This window comes from Cervus canadensis, chromosome 32 (genome assembly GCF_019320065.1).
Source record: "Cervus canadensis isolate Bull #8, Minnesota chromosome 32, ASM1932006v1, whole genome shotgun sequence".
In the NCBI taxonomy this organism is placed as follows: domain Eukaryota; kingdom Metazoa; phylum Chordata; class Mammalia; order Artiodactyla; family Cervidae; genus Cervus; species Cervus canadensis.
Window position 1 is genome coordinate 3,269,556 of NC_057417.1, and position 17,639 is coordinate 3,287,194.

A 17,639-nucleotide genomic window follows, 5' to 3' on the forward strand; every position below is an offset into this window, starting at 1 on the left:
AAAAAGCTGTCCAGTGACTGAAGATGGAAACTCTTCATTGATCTGTGGTTTGCAGAACTTTTCTTCCCAGGGCAGAAGGAACCTGAGCTGCTTTCTTCTCTGAGTCAAGAACTAAGAATAAGCAAGAACTAAGAAAGGGCTGCCTGCCTGCGGGGTCCTGGTTTCTGCTTCTCCGGAGCAGCTCACGGCTGGGGAGACTTTTTGCCCAGGCTGGGACCCCACCCTCTCTCCTCAGGAGACCAACAGAAGTGATGCAAAGGAGTCTCTCATAAAAAGACAAACTTCAGACTTCTGAAAAGCAACAGCCAGGCAGGAAAGTAGCTTTGTCCAGATTTCTGCTTTCACCAGAACTCTCCCTTCAGACCAGGGAACAGAAAAGGAGCAGTTGGCTGGGACTGGGGACTCGGGAAAAGGGAATTACTGCAGCAAAACAGATTCACATCTTAGCCAAGTTTTTCTTTCTTCCGTTCTGTTTCTCTGATGGTGAGGGTGAAGGTGGGCTACGGCAAACATGCTGAAGAGGGCCCATTCAGCAGTGTTCAGGGTGCCACAGGTACAGGGAAGGACTTCCGTACCTCTCTTCCTTTTTTGTGTAATTATTTCCACCCCGCCTCACTTGGAAAAAAAGGAATCTTGCTCCTTGCAGCCTCTAAGGAGGCTGAGGTGGAGTCCTCAATCAACTAAATGCTAAATAAAGGCTTTTCCAAACACGCAGATGAGCCCAGAGACATTTAACAAGGGGAAATCCTTCTACGTTTACCTTCAGGTCTAATTGCTGATCACAAGTCAAGCAGTCCTTAGATCACTAAGGGTAGCGTTTGCAGGATATCTGTGTAGCAGGCACTGTGCTAACCGCTTTATCTGTCATCCCTTGTTGTCACTTTGTAAAGTGAGAGGATGGATGCCCATCCCTCCCACCGGTACCTCTCTCTGCAGCCCTTCTATCGCGAGATTGTTATATTTAGCTGGTAGCGTCTGTCCCCTCTAGACTGTGAGGGCGGGAGGGTAAATGCAATGTCAAGCCTCGCTCTGCAGCATTTAACACGTGTCTGGCACCTAGCTGACCCTCCATCCACAGCTTTGGGATAAAGGAATTAAGCTACAAAAGGAAAAATCATGAAGTTCCGCCTGTTTGAGAAGATAAAGTCAGTAACGGAGAATAATAGTGACCCGAGTGTCCGAGGGGAGGAAAACAGGCCTTTTTGGTTTGGCTTTTTGTTTTCCACCTGTATCAGGCTTTCCCAGAAGCCTTGAGCATCCCAGGAACAGCAGGAGGCGAACGTGCTGTAATTCCCAGAGGTGCCTGACTCTGTGGTGTGGAAAGTTCTCTGGGAAGGAGAGAGCAAAAACAGAGGCCATGGCTCCCACAGCTTCGCTTATCATGCGGCACAGACACCAGCCTTGCTGGAAGGAAACTCAGAAATCAAACGGTCCACTGCCCGCTTCTCGGCAGTGTGGGGGGAGGGACCCGACGTGAACCCCTTCGTCCTGTGTCCCCCACCCCTGGAACGTAACCCACGAGGGCAGAGGCTTCCGATCAGCCCATGTTACTGCGGCTGCCATGCCCATTTCTGTGCTGGGCTCCAACATCGCATCCTTCTCTGCTTAATGAATTCCTCCCTCTCTGCACAGCTACCGACTCAGAAAGTATAAAGATGGAACTGCGGGTAAAATCAAACTTGAAGGCCTGAGGGGTAAACCATCTTCGCACAGAGATGAAAAGGGCTGAAGCACCCAAAGACCGAGGTGCAAAAGCATCGCCATCCTCCTATGCAGCCCACTAGACCCTGTGATCTATTATTAACACAAAAAATCATGGATCTTCCCTGCACGGCATATATAAATATGCTCTGCCAGGATAAACCTTGAAAACTCCTGCCTGTGCTGCATGATATCCTTCAGGGGGTGGGGGAACCCCAAAACTGAATGAGTCTTCCTGGGACACCATCTTTTCTCCAAGTCAAGACAGCCCTGCTGTGATCTTATTCTAGAACAAATAAGCTTTGGTGAAACAAAGCAACCGTCTTTACAAAGGAAATCTGGGCAAGTGGAATATGGTACCGTAGCCAGTGCTTCTGCTGGTGAAATTCAGCAGGCTGAAATGAACGCCATAGAGAGGACTGATTTCAGCTGTATTTATGCTACTGGTGCTTTTCAAAGGGAAAGATCTAAGGATTCAGAGAATAAGTGTATTGATGTATTAGTTCCTTCCAATTTGGTGGCTGTAATGTTGGCTTAAGGAAAAAAAAACAGGTAGGTGGATTGTTTTAAGGCCTAATGTGCCTTTGTAAATACTACGGTAGGATATTAAGACAGTGGACCTCAAACTTGTTTGGAAGTTGGGGTATCTGGGGAATAAGAGCAAACACTTGCAAAGGTATAAACTAGGAACTAGCTGATAAATGACAAATGTAACCATGTCATGTGGAAGGGACAGAAAGTCAAACCGCATCAGCATAACTGTGTGTTTACACACACACATAGAAACTAAGCAAGACCAGTTAGTAAACAGGGTTTCATTTTGTTTTTCTATTCTATTTGGTGCTGTTTAATCATTTTGCCTCTGGCATGTGTATGCAGGCAGCCAAGCATTGTATTAGGGGCCAGAAGTAAGAAATCTTCGCCTAAGAAAAAGTTAAGTTGGGAAAGTTCTGGACATCAATTTTACTTTTGTCCTGAAAACTGCCAAAGGCTGCCACTTCTTACTTTTATGCCAGAGCACACCTCAGCGCCCACCTCGGGACATGGGAGCAGAGTGTGGAAACCGCAGTGTTCAGCGACACAAACACTTTCAAATAACTTGCATTCAGTCCTATCAAGGGACTACAGCGCTTCTGGCCAGAATCCTGGGTGCAAAATAAACACCCAGACCCCTTCCACAAACAAGCGCTAAGAGCCAGGAAACTACGAGCAGCTGGTGAACCAGTTCAGCTCCTCCTCTGTGGTCAGAAGTACTCCAGTTCCCAAGCGTCCGGGCAGGCTTGGGGACCCTGCTGCCGCTCAAACAAGAGCAGGCACGGCCAACAGGCACCCGCTTTAACAATTTTCCAAAGCAAACCCACCGCAGACTGCTCTGGGCTTTGCAGGGCTCTGATGTGTGTGCTGCAGGGAGCTCGGAACAGAGGCACAGAGCATCCCTGGCTTGGCCACAGGGGGTCCTTGGTCCACGGGATGCAGGCGGCTATCCACACAGGCAAGTTCCTTGTCAGGCTGGGTCCTTCCGAGGCAACCGGCCAATCTGCTCCCTGGATTGCTAAAGCTGGACTCCGCCCACATTTATAGAATCTGTGCAAACTGGTACCTTGTCCAGAAATGCTTTGGGGTCTGAAAATCATGTTTCTTTTTTAAAATTATTTTTATAATTCTTATTGGCTGTACCATGCAGCCTGTGGAACTTCCCCAACCAGGGACTGAACTTCTGCCCCCTGCAGCAGAAGCACAGAGTCTTAACCACTGGACCACTAGAGAAGTTCTGGAAATCATGTTTCCGAACGAGCTGCTTCTCTGTATCCTGCTTTCCCATCTACAAAATGGGGAGAATAAGCACTTGCGGCCTCACAGGGTTTCTGTGAGAACTGAACGAGCTCCTTTATATAACATACGTAGGCCAGTGAGAGGTGGCATTTCCCAAGTGTTATTCATTCACGTATCACCGTCCTAAACGTCTTGCTGTTTTCAGTATCATGTATCTAGTATTTTTCTTTAAACTGAATCATTTTCTTTCTCGAGTTTATTTTAAAAGGAAACTGCACATCACCATGCTAAATGGAAAAATAGAATCCTGCGCAGGCGGCACTAGTATTAAAGAACCCATCTGCCAAGGCAGGAGATCTAAGAGATGCAGGTTTGATCCCTGGGTTGGGAAGATCCCCTGGAGGAGGGCATGGCAACCCCCTCCAGTGTTCTTGCCTGGGAAATCCCATGGACAGAGGAGCCTGGCTACAGTCCACAGGGTCACAGAGTCAAACATGACTGAAGTCGGACGTGACTGAAGCGACTTGGCAAGCATGCCCACCGTAAGTAGAGGGCAGGCATAAAGCTGTATTGTTTTTATAATACCCACAATGAAAGGAAACAATGTAGCTCACTGAGATAGAGTCTGCTGCCTGTTGAAGGTGTTGATCCTGGGTCTTCCTCGGTCTTTGCTAAGAGACAAGACTAGAGCGCGTTCAAGGCCCCGTGGCCACAGGGAGACTTCCTCTTCTACGTCATCGCCAGTGACGGAGGAGCTGAAAGACCAGTGGTCATCGCCCTGCAGAACCTGTCACTGGAGGTCCAATCTCTGTCACTCCAAAACTTCACTAAGCACAGAGAAGACCACACAGAAGACCATCTAGCTTCTTGCCACTCCAGGAGAGACTGATCTAAATGGTCACCATCCGGGACTTCCTGTGATGATGGAAATGTTCTGTATTTATGTTGTCCAATGTGGCAGCCACCAGCCACATGTGGCTATGAAGCACCTGAAGTGCTGATGGCGTGCCTGAGGGACTCGGGTTAAATTTCAATTAAGCCAAATTTAAATGGCCACATGAGGCTAGCGGCTGTTGGACTGGACCTGCTGTGCAGATCTGCTGGAAAAGCTACACGTGCTGATCCTTTCGTTTGGGCTCTTCAAATGGACTTAAGGTTCTTTCCATGGTTATGCACTTAGCTTCCTTGGAGGGAGATCGTAAGTACACCTGACAGCAATTTGTCACAGGGATGTAACAGGGCACTGTCTACCATGTCCTCTATTGTTTAGTCTAAAGTCCTGTAAGGACATTTCTTTTAGACCTCTCTTTGAGGAGCTGACATATCTTCTTCCAATTAGTGATGGACTTACCCAAAACAGCTACATTTCCGTTTTCACACTGGCTGCCAGGAAGCACAAAGGAAAACTTTCAAATCAATGAGAGCAACCATGGAGGCTCTCATTATAAACCTATATATACATATCTCTCTCTATGTGTGATTTCCAGTGTTCCCTTAATGAAAGTGCTCTTAGTTTACATTTTCTCTGATTCCGATATTTTATTTCTTCTATTTTATCACTCTTTTCTGAGTTTCTCTAGAAATTATCTCCAATCTTTTGTGGGATTATATAAAATGTATTTTTAAGCTAGTAAAAATAAAGTCCAATGGTACCAGTAATTTAAATGAGTCACACTCTCTCCAATTATCGCTTATCGTTTAAAAATCAACAAAGTCAAAACAAAGCGCACTGTACCAAAGCCTTTCTCGAAAGCTTCCAGACACGTGCTCGGAGCCTGCTCTTGAGGCTCTGACCAGAAGCACTGTTTGCAAAAAGGAAAGAGACAGTTACATTCCAGAAATGCTGTTCCATACACTCCAAGACCAGAGGAGATTTTCAGAGCGCCCGCAGCGCGGGATGCGGTTGCTCTGGGTGATGCGGGGCCTGCCAGGCCCGAGGCTCCCTGTGATCTGGGCTTCGTCCTCTGCAGTGGGCTGGACCACACCCAGGAAAGCTCTGGAAACTTTGGTCAAGCACAGGGCGAGTGCGGCTCGAACGCCACTGTGACCACAGTGGGAACAATCTCCCGGGCAACGCTGTGTCTGTCTCATTCGGTAACAGGCTTCTGGTCACTGAAAACGGCCCTGTGACTTGCCGGGGTGAGGTGGGGGAGGAGTCAGAATGAAAGGTCAAGGAAACCTCTCCAGGGAGCTCGCATTTTAATTTTGTCTAAAATAAAGCCACCTGCTTCCCTCTCTTCCTCCTCCAGGCAACACCCCCAGCTTTCTGACGATCCCAAAGCAGAAGTTACAGGACATTCAAATAAGAGGGTGTCTTCTTGGTTTGGTTTGGGATAAAAAGGACACGAGGACATTCAGAAATCTGTCATCTCCAATTCTCTTTTCAAGCCAGAGCTGAGAGCATCATGAACACACAGATTCTCTAACATTTACTAAAGTGCTATTGTCGCCCGGCCAAATGAGCAAACTAACATGATGTTCTAGTGCAAACTTCCTTGCCAAACTCTAGCTCATCTGTCCAGAAGACTTCAGGTAAGAGGCATGTAACATGCTTAGGCCCGTCCCTATATAACCCATGCCCACTGCCAGTCCTGGCACCAGTGACCGAAGGCAGCAACCAATTCGCAATATAAGAAACTAATCCCAAGTGCCTACTAGGCACCGTGCATTCCTTATCCTGACAAAAGCTTTCCAAAGTAAGCATTATTATGATCTCCATTTTACAGATGAGAAAACTGAGATTTACCTAAGGCCATAAAAGTAAAACCAGGGCCCCTATTCTCAAGTTCAGCATCCTTTCAGCCCTACCCCAGTCTCTGGGAGAAATGCCTTAATAGCTGAGAAAACTTCAACGGTCAATTCCCCACTAAGAAAAATGACCAAAAAAAAAAAAAAAGGGTTTTCACAGAGCTCATGGGAATAAGAACAAAACCTAACGAAAGCTGTTGTGATACAAGAGGACAGTGGAACCAGAAGCAGTTAAGAGTCAAAGTTGAAAACCAAACAGTCCCAGGACAAAACACCAATGGCTGGAGTCCAGTTAAGAAAAGAAAGAGAGAAGAAAGGAAAAAAGAGGGTAAGTAGGCAGGGCTGGAAAAGACATCAGAAAATCAGAGAAAAGATGGAAAACCAGGGTCCCAATTGTTGGGGAAAATCACCTCTAAAGCAAAGGTTCCCCTTGTCCCAGACACTCAATCCCCAGCTAGGTGTAGGCCAGCCGGCTCCACCCCAGGAGGCAAACTGAACATCACTTGACAACTGTCTGCTGCCCCTTCTCTGACACAGAGAGGCCTGGTTTTCATCTGTGGTGTTGCCTGGCCCCTCCCTCAGTAACAAGGTCAGATGAGGTAAACTCCAACCCCAGTGCCAGTGTGTGTGTGTGTGTGTGTGTGTGTGTGTGTCGGGCGCGGGGGGGGGGAGGTCACATGATTTGAACCTGGCCCATCACAGAAGTCCATCACTCTACCCCTGGGTTCAGGGATGTGCCTGGGATCCAAGACAGACCCTTGAGAGACGCCCAGACAGGCTGAGTCTGGTGCTTTTGGGAGCCGCCTGTTCCACCTACAGAGAGAACTAGCCTGAAAAGGCTGCCCTGGCAAAGGAAACAGGAGAAAATAGTAGCAGGTTCCTGACCACAGATCCCGCCAAGCCTGAGGCCAGACCCATGCCCAGACTCTTCAGTTGTAACACATGCCATCAAAGCCCTGCTTTTCTGCTCAAGCCAGCCCGAGATGAGTGGTCCCAGCCACACCAGGAACGCCGGCCTGCACGAGGAGGCGCCCCCAGGCTCCTCCTGTCTGATGGAAGGACCGCTGCCTCGGGGAGCTTGGGCAGGGAGCTGCTGGCGTTGGGAGGTCGTGGCTTCTCCGCATGGCACCCCACACTCCACCACCAAGATGCAAAAGCTCCAGAGAATAACAAGCAAGTGTGGGCTCTGCCCTGACAGTGGTGTCTAACTGAAAACCAGGTAAATTACCTGATACACATGGAAGGCGTTGGCAGCTTTGCCCCGGAGAAACACTGATGGGATCCAGACGTTGATCAGAGCTCGGTTTGATCTAAACAGAAGACAGATCGAAACTGGTCATTTCAATTTACAAAAAAAAGGAGGAAGCTATTAAAATTCTTCTCTAAGAGGCACACAATGTATGACAACATGTATTACACTTGATAGCAGACTAAAGGAGCAGTTCCCAGTTTCATTACTTGGTCGCCCAAGATTATTTTTAAGGGACTTAGTTTAAAATGCTCGTGTGTGTGTGTGTAAAATTTACAGATGCAGTTCACATTCTGGAATGAGAGACAGCTGCCCTGCAGTTCCTACCACCTGAGTGATGTGGCCTGTAATTTATCTGACCCTCATTTTGCTCACCTGAAGAGGGGGTTGATCACAGAAGACTCCACGAGGCTAGTGAGGGTAAAGAGCACTAATGCTCACAGGGTTTCTAGAGCGTTCAGATGATTCATGCAGCCTCCTCACTGTGCCCACTTTAGATCCTGAACCCCATTTTAAGGGCGGGGGGTGACGCTTCTCTGGTGGTTCAGTCTATAAAGAGTCTGCCTGCTAATGCAGGAGACCCACGTTCAATCCCTGGGTCAGGAAGATCTCCTGGAGGAGGACATGGTAACCCTCTCCAGGATTCTTGTCTAGAAAATGCCATGAACAGAGGAGCCTTGTGGGCTACAGTCCATGGGGCCACAAGAGTTGGAAATGACCTAGTGACTAAACCAGCATCATCACCTCATTTTAAGATCAGACTCCTTGAGACCAACACTCATGGACATGCAAGCAGTGGCTGTTTGGGGCAGGGGGAGGGGATTTCAGAAAGTCGGGCACCAATAACCACTCTTGCAACTTTTCCAAAAGCACTGTATGGCTTGAGTAGAGCACGTTTTATTTTTAATTCCATTACTCTAGGAGGTGGGTCAAAGAGGATCTTGCTGAAATTTATATCAAAGAGTGTTCTGCCTATATTTTCCCCTAAGAGTTTTTTTTTTTTTTTTAATTTTACTTATTTATTTATTTTTGGCTCTCCTGGGTCTTCATTGTTGCATGGGCTTTTCTTGCAGCAGGGGCTATTCTCTAGTTGCAGTGTGCAAGCTTCTCACTGGGGTAGCTTCTTAGTTGCAGAGACGGGCTCTAGGGTGCTCAGGCTTCAGTAGTTGCGGCTCTTGGGCTCTAGCGCACAGGCTCAATAGCTCAGTAGTTGTGGTGCATGGGCTTAGTTGTTCCTCAGGATGTGGGATCTTTGCAGACCAGGAAATTGAACCCATGTCTCCTGAATTGGCAGGCGAATTCTTTACCACTGAGCCACCAGGGAAGCCTACCTCTAAGAGTTTTAAGTGTCTGGCCTTATATTCAGGCCTTTAATCCACTTTGAGTTTATTTTTGTTTACGATGTTAGGGAGTGTTCTCATTTCATTCTTTCACATGCACCTGTCCAGTTTTCCCAGCACTCCTTATTGAAGAGGCTGTCTTTTCTCCACTGCATATTCTTGCTTTCTCTGTCGAAGATAAGGTATCCACAGGTGCGTAGGTTTGTCCCTGGGCTTTCTATTCTGTTCTGTTGATCTATTTTTCTGCTTTTGTGCTAGTACCACATTGTCTTGATTACTGTAGCTTTGTGGTATAGTCTGAAGTCAGGGTTGAATAAATCAAGATTTAAATTCAAATGCAGAATCATTTACTGAGCATGAACCATGGGTGGATCCATGCTTTCACCCAGATCATCTCAGTTGATCCTCACAGGCTACTTGAGGGAACTTCAAGGGTTCTTTCGGTAGCGTGACAGTTCTGCCTTACTGGATGACTTTAACCACACTCTGAGTCGTGGGTGCACACGCCCACCATCACCACTCTTCCACAGCTGTATCAACATCATGCAGAGCTGATAAGCTGTCACTGAAACTTCCAGATCACTCCTAACAGCTCTCATAACAGTACTGCGCATTTCTGGAAGGGCGGGGAGGTCCCAGTCCTTGCTTCCATTCAGAGCCGTTCCAGGGATAAATGCTTTTTCTCAAGCTCTCCTTCTCTCTAAAGAGCAGATCATAAAAATTCGCCAGCCTCTTGTGCTTGGAACACGGTTTGAGGTGTTGATGATGGAAGATTCCATGACTCAACAGCCTCACAACCTCCAGGGTAAAGAGCATTTCATTTTCACAAAGAAATGATTCTCTCCTGACAGCATTTCTTCTAAGCTCTGAGCCAAGGTACTGACCCCCTTCATGGGGCAAAATAAGCCCTATTGATCACCTCCCCAGGGATCTGAGTACAACCTGCAATTCTGAGCCACTGAATTGGCTTGGGTACCTAACGACACCTCTCCTGGAAAGACCCCCAAAACCGTGCTAATGATCAGTGTTCCCCTTCATTTCTGTCAGCCAGGGGAAGGGTGCAGAAGTGTAACTAATACTCCCGTTTTCATTAACCTCCCAAGAGATCACACAGGCTGGTTAGGTGTGTCCCCCTTTCAGAGTCTGTATCACACTGTATTCGAATTGACTGTTTACACGACCATCTCTCTCCTTCTCATCCTTCACCTCTAACTTCCATGACCCCCTCACCAGCACTTAGGGCCTCTTGACTCCCCCTGCCTACTTTCTCCTCCTCTCTCTACTTCGGCCTCACAAGGCCAGCTGTGATTTGCACCTTATGAATGAGGAAACTCAGGCCCAGAGAGGTTAAGCGGGTTACCCGAGGTCACACCGGGTGAGTGAGGTCACTCACTTAGCTGTGAGTCCTGCAGCTAAGGTTTCAACTTGGCTCAGCCTGGCTCTAACAAAGTGCTCTTCCTCAAAATGCCCCTCCCTCTGTCTGCAGAAGCAAACAGACAGAAGACACCACCTCTTGGGGAGGCTAAACCTTCCTCCACTCAGCACAACTGAATGAGAAGAGGTAGGTTCTGCTTGACCCTGACCCGGGACTCACTCCACTCTCTGCAGCAGCCCCATGGGGCTATTCGGTCCAAAAACCAAGGCAATTCAATCAGAAGGAGTCAGTCTGAAGACCAACTAAATAGCCTAGGGGTTATCGGCAGAGGCACCGGATAGAATTAAATCCAATCAAAAATCAGACCAAGGTACTGAACTCTTGTGTTTCCAATAACCCTGGGGCTGCAAACTCAAAACTGGAACAGGAGACACCCAGACAATGGAACCAGGGGAGTGGGCCGGACGAGCGGGGACTGAGGCGAGCGGAGGGGCATGTGCCCCGTACAGCAGAGGCGCCTGCCTCTCAGCTCCAGCTGATGGTGGCCTTGCCGGCATTTCTTCTTCTAAAGAAACTGGAGAAATTTAAATTTTCATGTGGCATCTTCCAACTCTTAAATGTCAGCCAAAAAGATTAAATTGTTTTTCAACACCCATGGAGGGAGATTAAAAACACATCTAAAGGCCGGACTCAGGCTGCAGGCGGACAACTCCCCAACTCTACAATAACCAAATCAGCTGTGCAGATTTAAACAGTCTTTTTTTTTTTTGCTGTGGTCTCCTGGGACGTGAGCCAAGCAACAAGAATCCTATTTCTAAAAGGCCCCTCATGAGCAGGAGCCATGGACTTACATTTCAAAATCTGATAAACTCTGGTCTTCGGATGTTTGACTCAAATCTCCAGGCACCTGCCATCAGGAGAGGGGGGAGGGGGAGAGAGAAAACACATCATGGTTACCATGGTTTGCATAATCACGGGAAATTCTGCCTCTCAATGGTCCCTGAACATTTCCTATTCAGAACGAGGTGAAGAAGCAGTTACTGGAAAACAGTAAGAGATTTTGTGGAAGGATGGTTAGAGACGGAGTTATAGTAATAAAAATATGCCACCATGAAAGGTCTCAATTACCTTCACGGGAAAAAAAGAGCTGTTAATCCCATTGAGATCATTGTGGACGTGAAAAAGCATGTAATTTTGGAGCGAGAGAGGCCTAATTCAGAGCTGAGAGGTGTGATATCAAACATGCAATGGCAAAAAAAAAGTCACTGTGACCAGGCTGACGGTCACATGCACAGACACACCTGGTGTGCAAACATAGAGGCCAATTTCTGTCCCCCAAGATGGCCCCATCCTTTCCCCTCTCATGTGTGGGCAATTCAAGGCAGCTGAGTATGACCTTCTCCTCTGACTCAGAAGGGCCCCATGAGAATAGGGGTGCAAGATGCTAAATCGCCTGGCGGGATGGTAATTCTCGCAGACAGCAGACAGCCGGCACTGGTAGATGTTCAGTCAATCATGATGTTATCAGACCCTGGGAGTGAGTTTCCTTTTGTGACAGGATCGTATGTGAACTGGAGGTGACTTCCCCGGTGGTCCTGTGGTTAAGGATCCACCTGCCAATTCAGGGGACACGGGTTCTGTCCCTGGTTCAGGAAGATCTCACATGTCCTGGGGCAACTAAGCCCATGCGCCCCAATACTAAAGCCCTTGCGCCCTACAGCCTGTGCTCAGCAACAGAAGTCACTGCAAGAAGAAGCAGTGCAACTAGAGAGTCGCCCCCACTCGCCACAACCAGCGAATGAACACCCAGCAGAGCCAAAAAATGAAATGCATTTTTTTAAAAAAAGAAAAGGAATGTGAACTGGACAGAATTTAAGACTGTCGATCAAAACTGAGAGGAATCCAATGGAACAGAGAAGGGGGGGAGGTGACGAGGGAAGCGGGCCCCGCATTTCACACTGTGCACCTTCAGGGCATTTATGTTACCTTCGATCATCATTAATTGTGGTGAACGGGGACTTCCCTGGTGGTCCAGTGACTAAGATTCTGTGCTCCCAAAGCAGGGTGCCCGAGTTCAATCCCTAGCTGGGGAACTAGATCCCACATGCCGCAACTAAGAATCACTGCAGCCAAATGAGTAACTTTTTAAATGATTTTTAAAAATCGTGATAATGATTCTGGGGGTGGGTAATGTCCCCCAGATGAGGGAACAGAGGCTCGCAGAGGCCGAACTTGTCCAAGGACGCACACGTAGGAAGGGGAGACAAGTTCAGATCTGTTCCACTTTCAAGGCTTTTCTACTACCAACCCTTATTAAACAAGAGGAAAAGGCAGCTCCAAGGTGATGGGAGGAGGAGAGACTTGACAAAGCTCTGCCTGAACAGAGGAGAAGACGACACCAGGAGGCAGTCCCTAAAGAAAGAGCAGGCTCCTTCGGGAGGCAGGAAGAGGGACAGTTAGGCAGCCTGGGCTCTGGGACCACATGGCTCCTGATCTAGTCCTGAGCCCCTAACAGCGCAGCCACGGGCAAGTCACTTGACTTCTCTGTTGTACTGTCCTTGCTGGTGAAATGCGTATAACGGCCATAGGCACAGGGTTACTGTGAGCACAAGAGGAGCTGACACGTCTTGTGTGTGTGGAACAGTGCCAGGCAGGGGGGAAGGTCTCCCTGATTGACTTGTATGCTCTAATAGTAATACGACAACATGGGGCTTCCCTGGTGGCTCAGCTGGTAAAGAATCCACCTGCAATGCGGGAGACCTGGGTTTGTTCCCTGGGTTGGGAAGATCCCCTGGAGAAGGGAACAGCTACCCACTCCAGTATTCTGGCCTGGAGAATTCCATGGACTGTATATAGTCCTTGGGGTTGCAAAGAGTCGGACAGGACTGAGTGACTTTCACTCACTCACTCACTCACTGAATAACATGACAACTACTGAGAAGGAACAGCAGTGTGCTATCCTTGACACCAGACTCTCATCTGCCAACAACCCTCAGAGTGTCTCACCCTCTATTCGGCAGCCCAGAAGGAGGATGGCCAAGCTGAGCCCTTTCCAGTTTCCTGGAGCTAATCAGCAATTCAACTGGGCTCTGGGCAGCAGTCTTTGCTGAGGAGCTGATGTTGAGAGAGTCTTTGAAGTCCAGCAAAGAGAAACCTGCCTAACCACTTGAGAAAACGTCAATTTCTTTCTTCGTTTTTTTTTCTTTTTTAATTGGAGGATCACTGCTTCACAATGTTGCTGGTTTCCACCATACACCACCAGTCAGCCATGTGACAGTCGCTCAGCAGTGTCTGACTCTTTGCAAACCTATGGACTGCAGCCTGCCAGGCTCCTCTGTCCGTGGAGAGATATATATACGTACATCCCCTCCCTCCTGAGCCTCCCTTCCCCTACTCCGCCAATCCCACCCCTCCAGGTCGTCACAGCACCACGCTGAGCTCCCCGTGTTACACCGCAGCTTCCCCCAGCTATCTATTTAACACACTATAGTGAATATATGTGAGTGCGACTCTCTGAATTTGTCCCATCCTCTCCTTCCCCTGCTGTGCCCACAAGTCCATTTTCTATGCCTGCGTCTCTGTTACTGACCTGCAAACAGGTTAATCAGTACCATTTTTCTAGAGTCCATATATACGTGTTAATATGTGGTATTTGTTTTTCTCTTTCTGACTTATTTCACTCTGTATAACAAGCTCTAGGCTCATCCACCTCAGTTCAACTGAGTCACGTTCATTCCTTTTTATGGCTGAGTAATATTCCATTTGCATATATGTATGACAATTTCTTTATCCATTCATCTGTTGATGGACATCTAGGTTGCTTCCATGTCTTGGCTATTGTAAATAGTGCTGCGATGAACAAAAGACCAGGAACTCCCTGGGCTGGGAGTTGGGGTGGCCCTGTTGTTAGAGGGATTGTCATTTTCCTCAGGGCGTCTAGGGTGGGAGCAGGTACAATCCCTTGGGGGAAGCCATGAGGTTGTATGTACCAAGATCCCTAAAACACCTCCATCCTTTGAGCCAGAAATCACATGCCTAGGATTTGTCCAGAGGAAACAAAGATGTCAACAAAAATTTACATCGAAGATGATTCCTCGTTCCAGGCTTAGACAAGTAAAAGAAAAAAGAATCTAACGGTACAACTATAGAGGAATGATTCAAGAAATTATGACATGTCCATAGGAGATGCCTGGCTTAAAAAAAATGAGTTATACACATAAATACACACACACATACTCATGAGGGTACAACCCAAAAATAATTCTGGGAAAGTATGTAAGAAAACAGCAACACTGATAACAGATTAGGAGTGGGATTGGGGAGAAAAATGACGCCTATTTTTCATTCGCTATCTTTCTGTAAGATTAAAAAAAATGATCAAGTGAACTTCTTTAAAAGAATTTAAAGGTGCTTTTGAAGAATGAGATAGCATTCCATGTGCAGTTATGAAAACATCTAAAAGATAAACCGTAACAGGAAAGTAAGAGCAGGCTACGGAGGGTGGGTGTAATATACTACCTTGGGTGCAAAAATGGGGAAGGAAGAATATCAAGTTGTATCTATTTCTTTTTGCAGTAGGAAGGTACAGAAGTGTAGTTCAAGGCACCAATCAAAGGGGTACCAGCCCTGGGGTTAGGGCCTGGACAGCAGGGTGGGAGTGAGGCTATTCATTCAACACACTTCTATATCTACTATTTGAGTTTTGAAATAATCTAATACCCATTAAAAATGTAAACTAAAATGTATTATCCCATCAAAGAGTGCTCTTGATAAATTTTTAATGGCACAGAAAAAATGCTCCTGTTCTCTGCTTAATAAAATGCTACACATGTAAATCCATGGCTGATTCATGTCAATGTATGGCAAAAACCACTACAATATTGTAAAGTAATTAGCCTCCAATGAATAAAAATAAATGGAAAAATAAAATAAAATAAAATAAAATAAAATGTTACTATGGAATTCCCTGGTGGTCCAGGTGGTTGGGACTTCGCACTTTCATTGCTAAGGGCACTTAGGCAAGAACACTGGAGTGGGCAGCCTATCCCTTCTCCAGGCAGATCTTCCCAACCCAGGAATCGAACAGGGGTCTCCTGCATTGCAGGCAGATTCTTTACTAGCTGAGATACCAGGACTCAGATTTAATTCCTGGTCAGGGAACTAGGATCCCAAAAGCTGTGCGACACAACCAAAAAAAAAAAAATTTTTTTTTAAAGCTGCTATTAACATGAACTGCAAATACTCAGTATGAGTCTTGGGTAAAACTAGCAATGACTGTGGATCAGTAAGGTGAGGATGGAAGAGATCTGAAAGACAGTGGGGTATCAGAGAGAGGGCAGTCAGATGAATCTGCAGCATGTGTCTGGACTTCTCTGCACTTTCTACAAGAAGATGCATTAATCCTGTAACCACTAACAGACACATCTGTACCGCGTTACTGTGTAAAGTAAATAAAACATTCTTCCCAACCCTCCCCCGCTGGACGGGATGGCCTGTGTCTTCAAGTCTTCCTTGCATGGGGATATAAGAGGGCTGAGGGCACCTCTGAAGCCCCTCTTCCAAACACCACTCTCCCCCTGCTGCTTCTACATGGAACCCAGTGCCTTCTCTGGAACTCGGTTCTCTAAGTTTACCTCCACACCTAAGCCATCACTTTGCTGACAGAGGTCTGTTGAATCAAAGCCTTTTGATTTTTGGTTTTTCCAATAGTCATGTATGGATGTGAAAGTTGAACTGTAAAGAAGACTGAGCACCAAAGAACTGATGCTTTCAAACTGTGGTGCTTGAGAAGACTCTTGAGACTTCCTTGGACTCCAAGAAGATCAAACCAGTCAATCCCCAAGGAAATCAGTCCTGAATTTTCATTGGAAGGACTGATGCTGAAGTTAAAGTTGCAATACTTCGGCCATCTGATGCAATGAGCCGACTCATTGGAAAAGACCCCGAGGCTAGGAAAGACTGAAGGCAGGAGGAGAAGGGGATGACAGAGGATGAGATGGTTGGATGGCATCACTGACTCAATGGATATGAGTTTGAGCAAACTCTGGGAGACAGTGAAGGACAGGGAAGCCTGGTGTGCTGCAGTCCATGGGGTCACAAAGAGTCAGACACAACTGGGAGACTGAACAACAACAAGGCTAGGAGAAGCTTCCTTCGCTTGACGTGAATCAGGCAAACAGATCGGAGGCAGGACTCCCAGACCGTGAAGGCATCATTGGCATCATCACACTGTCTTTTGAGTGCAGCCTTGTCTCAGTTCAGACGTGAACAAAGCTTGGACAAAGGGAACCTCATTTACAAGAAGAAAAGTTTTGACTGCCTGTCCCACCAGGCTGAGGGGAAGGGTGACCAGAAGGACCAAAGCAAAAGACAAGTTGAGGTCTTTAAGGACAGTTGCGATTCATTGTACAGTAATGTGAACAAAGAGCTTCTTCAGAATGGTCAATTGTAAAAAGAAGGTAAACGTATGGCAAAAACCACCACAACATTGTAAGGCAATTATCCTCCAATTAAAATATTTTTTTTTTTAAAAAGAAGGTATTTTCCTGATAGATAACTTTCCCTTTGGGTATGCTTGGCGTGCTATTGTCCATGGGGTCTCAAAGAGTCGGACACGACTTAGCAACTGAACAAAACAACAAATGCTTGTTTGTAGGGACCCTCTTGGACAGTGGGTGTAAGAATCTGAGAGCTGTTAAATCCTTCCCACTCAGGAACTTTTCTTCTAACTGGTGGCATTATTGGCATCAGCAAGTCAGGAGACACGAGTCAGCCTCCGTTTCAGGGAGGCTGGCTGGTAAAAGAATCCATGAACTTTCTGACCTCGGTGGATCTATCTTGAAAATAAGGCCTGGGTCGACAGCAAGTGCAGGATGACAACTGATGGCAAATCTTATTCACCAACTTAACCAGCTGTCTTTTCATACTGTCTACAGAGACTGGAGAAGGGAGAATCTGAGGGTTACAGCACTCATCCCAAAAGCTGATTTGACTTCCAATTCTGGCCATGAAAGAAGTGTGGGGCAGAGATTTTGTAAGAAAAATCAGCTTTCTATTGATACTGGCCACAAACATCCCTCATGCCTCCTGAAGCCCCCAGACTCTTGGAGGACTTCTCTCCATGATGGAGCCTTCTCTTTGGTTCCCACCAACACGGAGCCTGAGTAAGCATGGTCATCCTCACTTCCCTTCTCCCGGGCCCCACAGAGAAGGCAGCTCACCACCCGGGCCTGCAGTTTGGGTGAGGGGTCAGGGCCAATATGCTAGTCTGTAGAGCAAGGCAGAGCCAATGGCTGGAGACACAGAGCAGCCAAGATTTCGAGGTCTTTCTGGAGCAAACACCCCAGGTGCTGCCCACATTAGCATGTAGGGACAGGCGAGACCCACAGACGATCAGAACCCTTTTTCATCTCTGGGTACACAAGGCAGCCTCCACTGATTGTCTGAAAGGTCA

General features: G+C 47.2%; 1 protein-coding gene across 3 annotated transcripts in view; it reads right to left on the minus strand.

Annotated features, from left to right (window-relative positions):
* The window catches only part of SNX29 (sorting nexin 29), a 579,583-nt gene that overhangs the window by 173,272 nt on the left and 388,672 nt on the right, over positions 1–17,639 (minus strand). For all 3 annotated transcript variants that reach the window (XR_006267027.1, XM_043455630.1, XM_043455631.1), the window contains 2 exons: positions 11,038–11,093; positions 7,451–7,532 (listed from right to left, as the gene is read on the minus strand). Coding sequence is in view for 2 of the 3 variants with exons in the window: in XM_043455630.1 (XP_043311565.1) it covers positions 7,451–7,532; positions 11,038–11,093 (138 nt within the window). In the remaining variant the exon portion in view is untranslated. The remainder of the gene's footprint in view (positions 1–7,450; positions 7,533–11,037; positions 11,094–17,639) is intronic.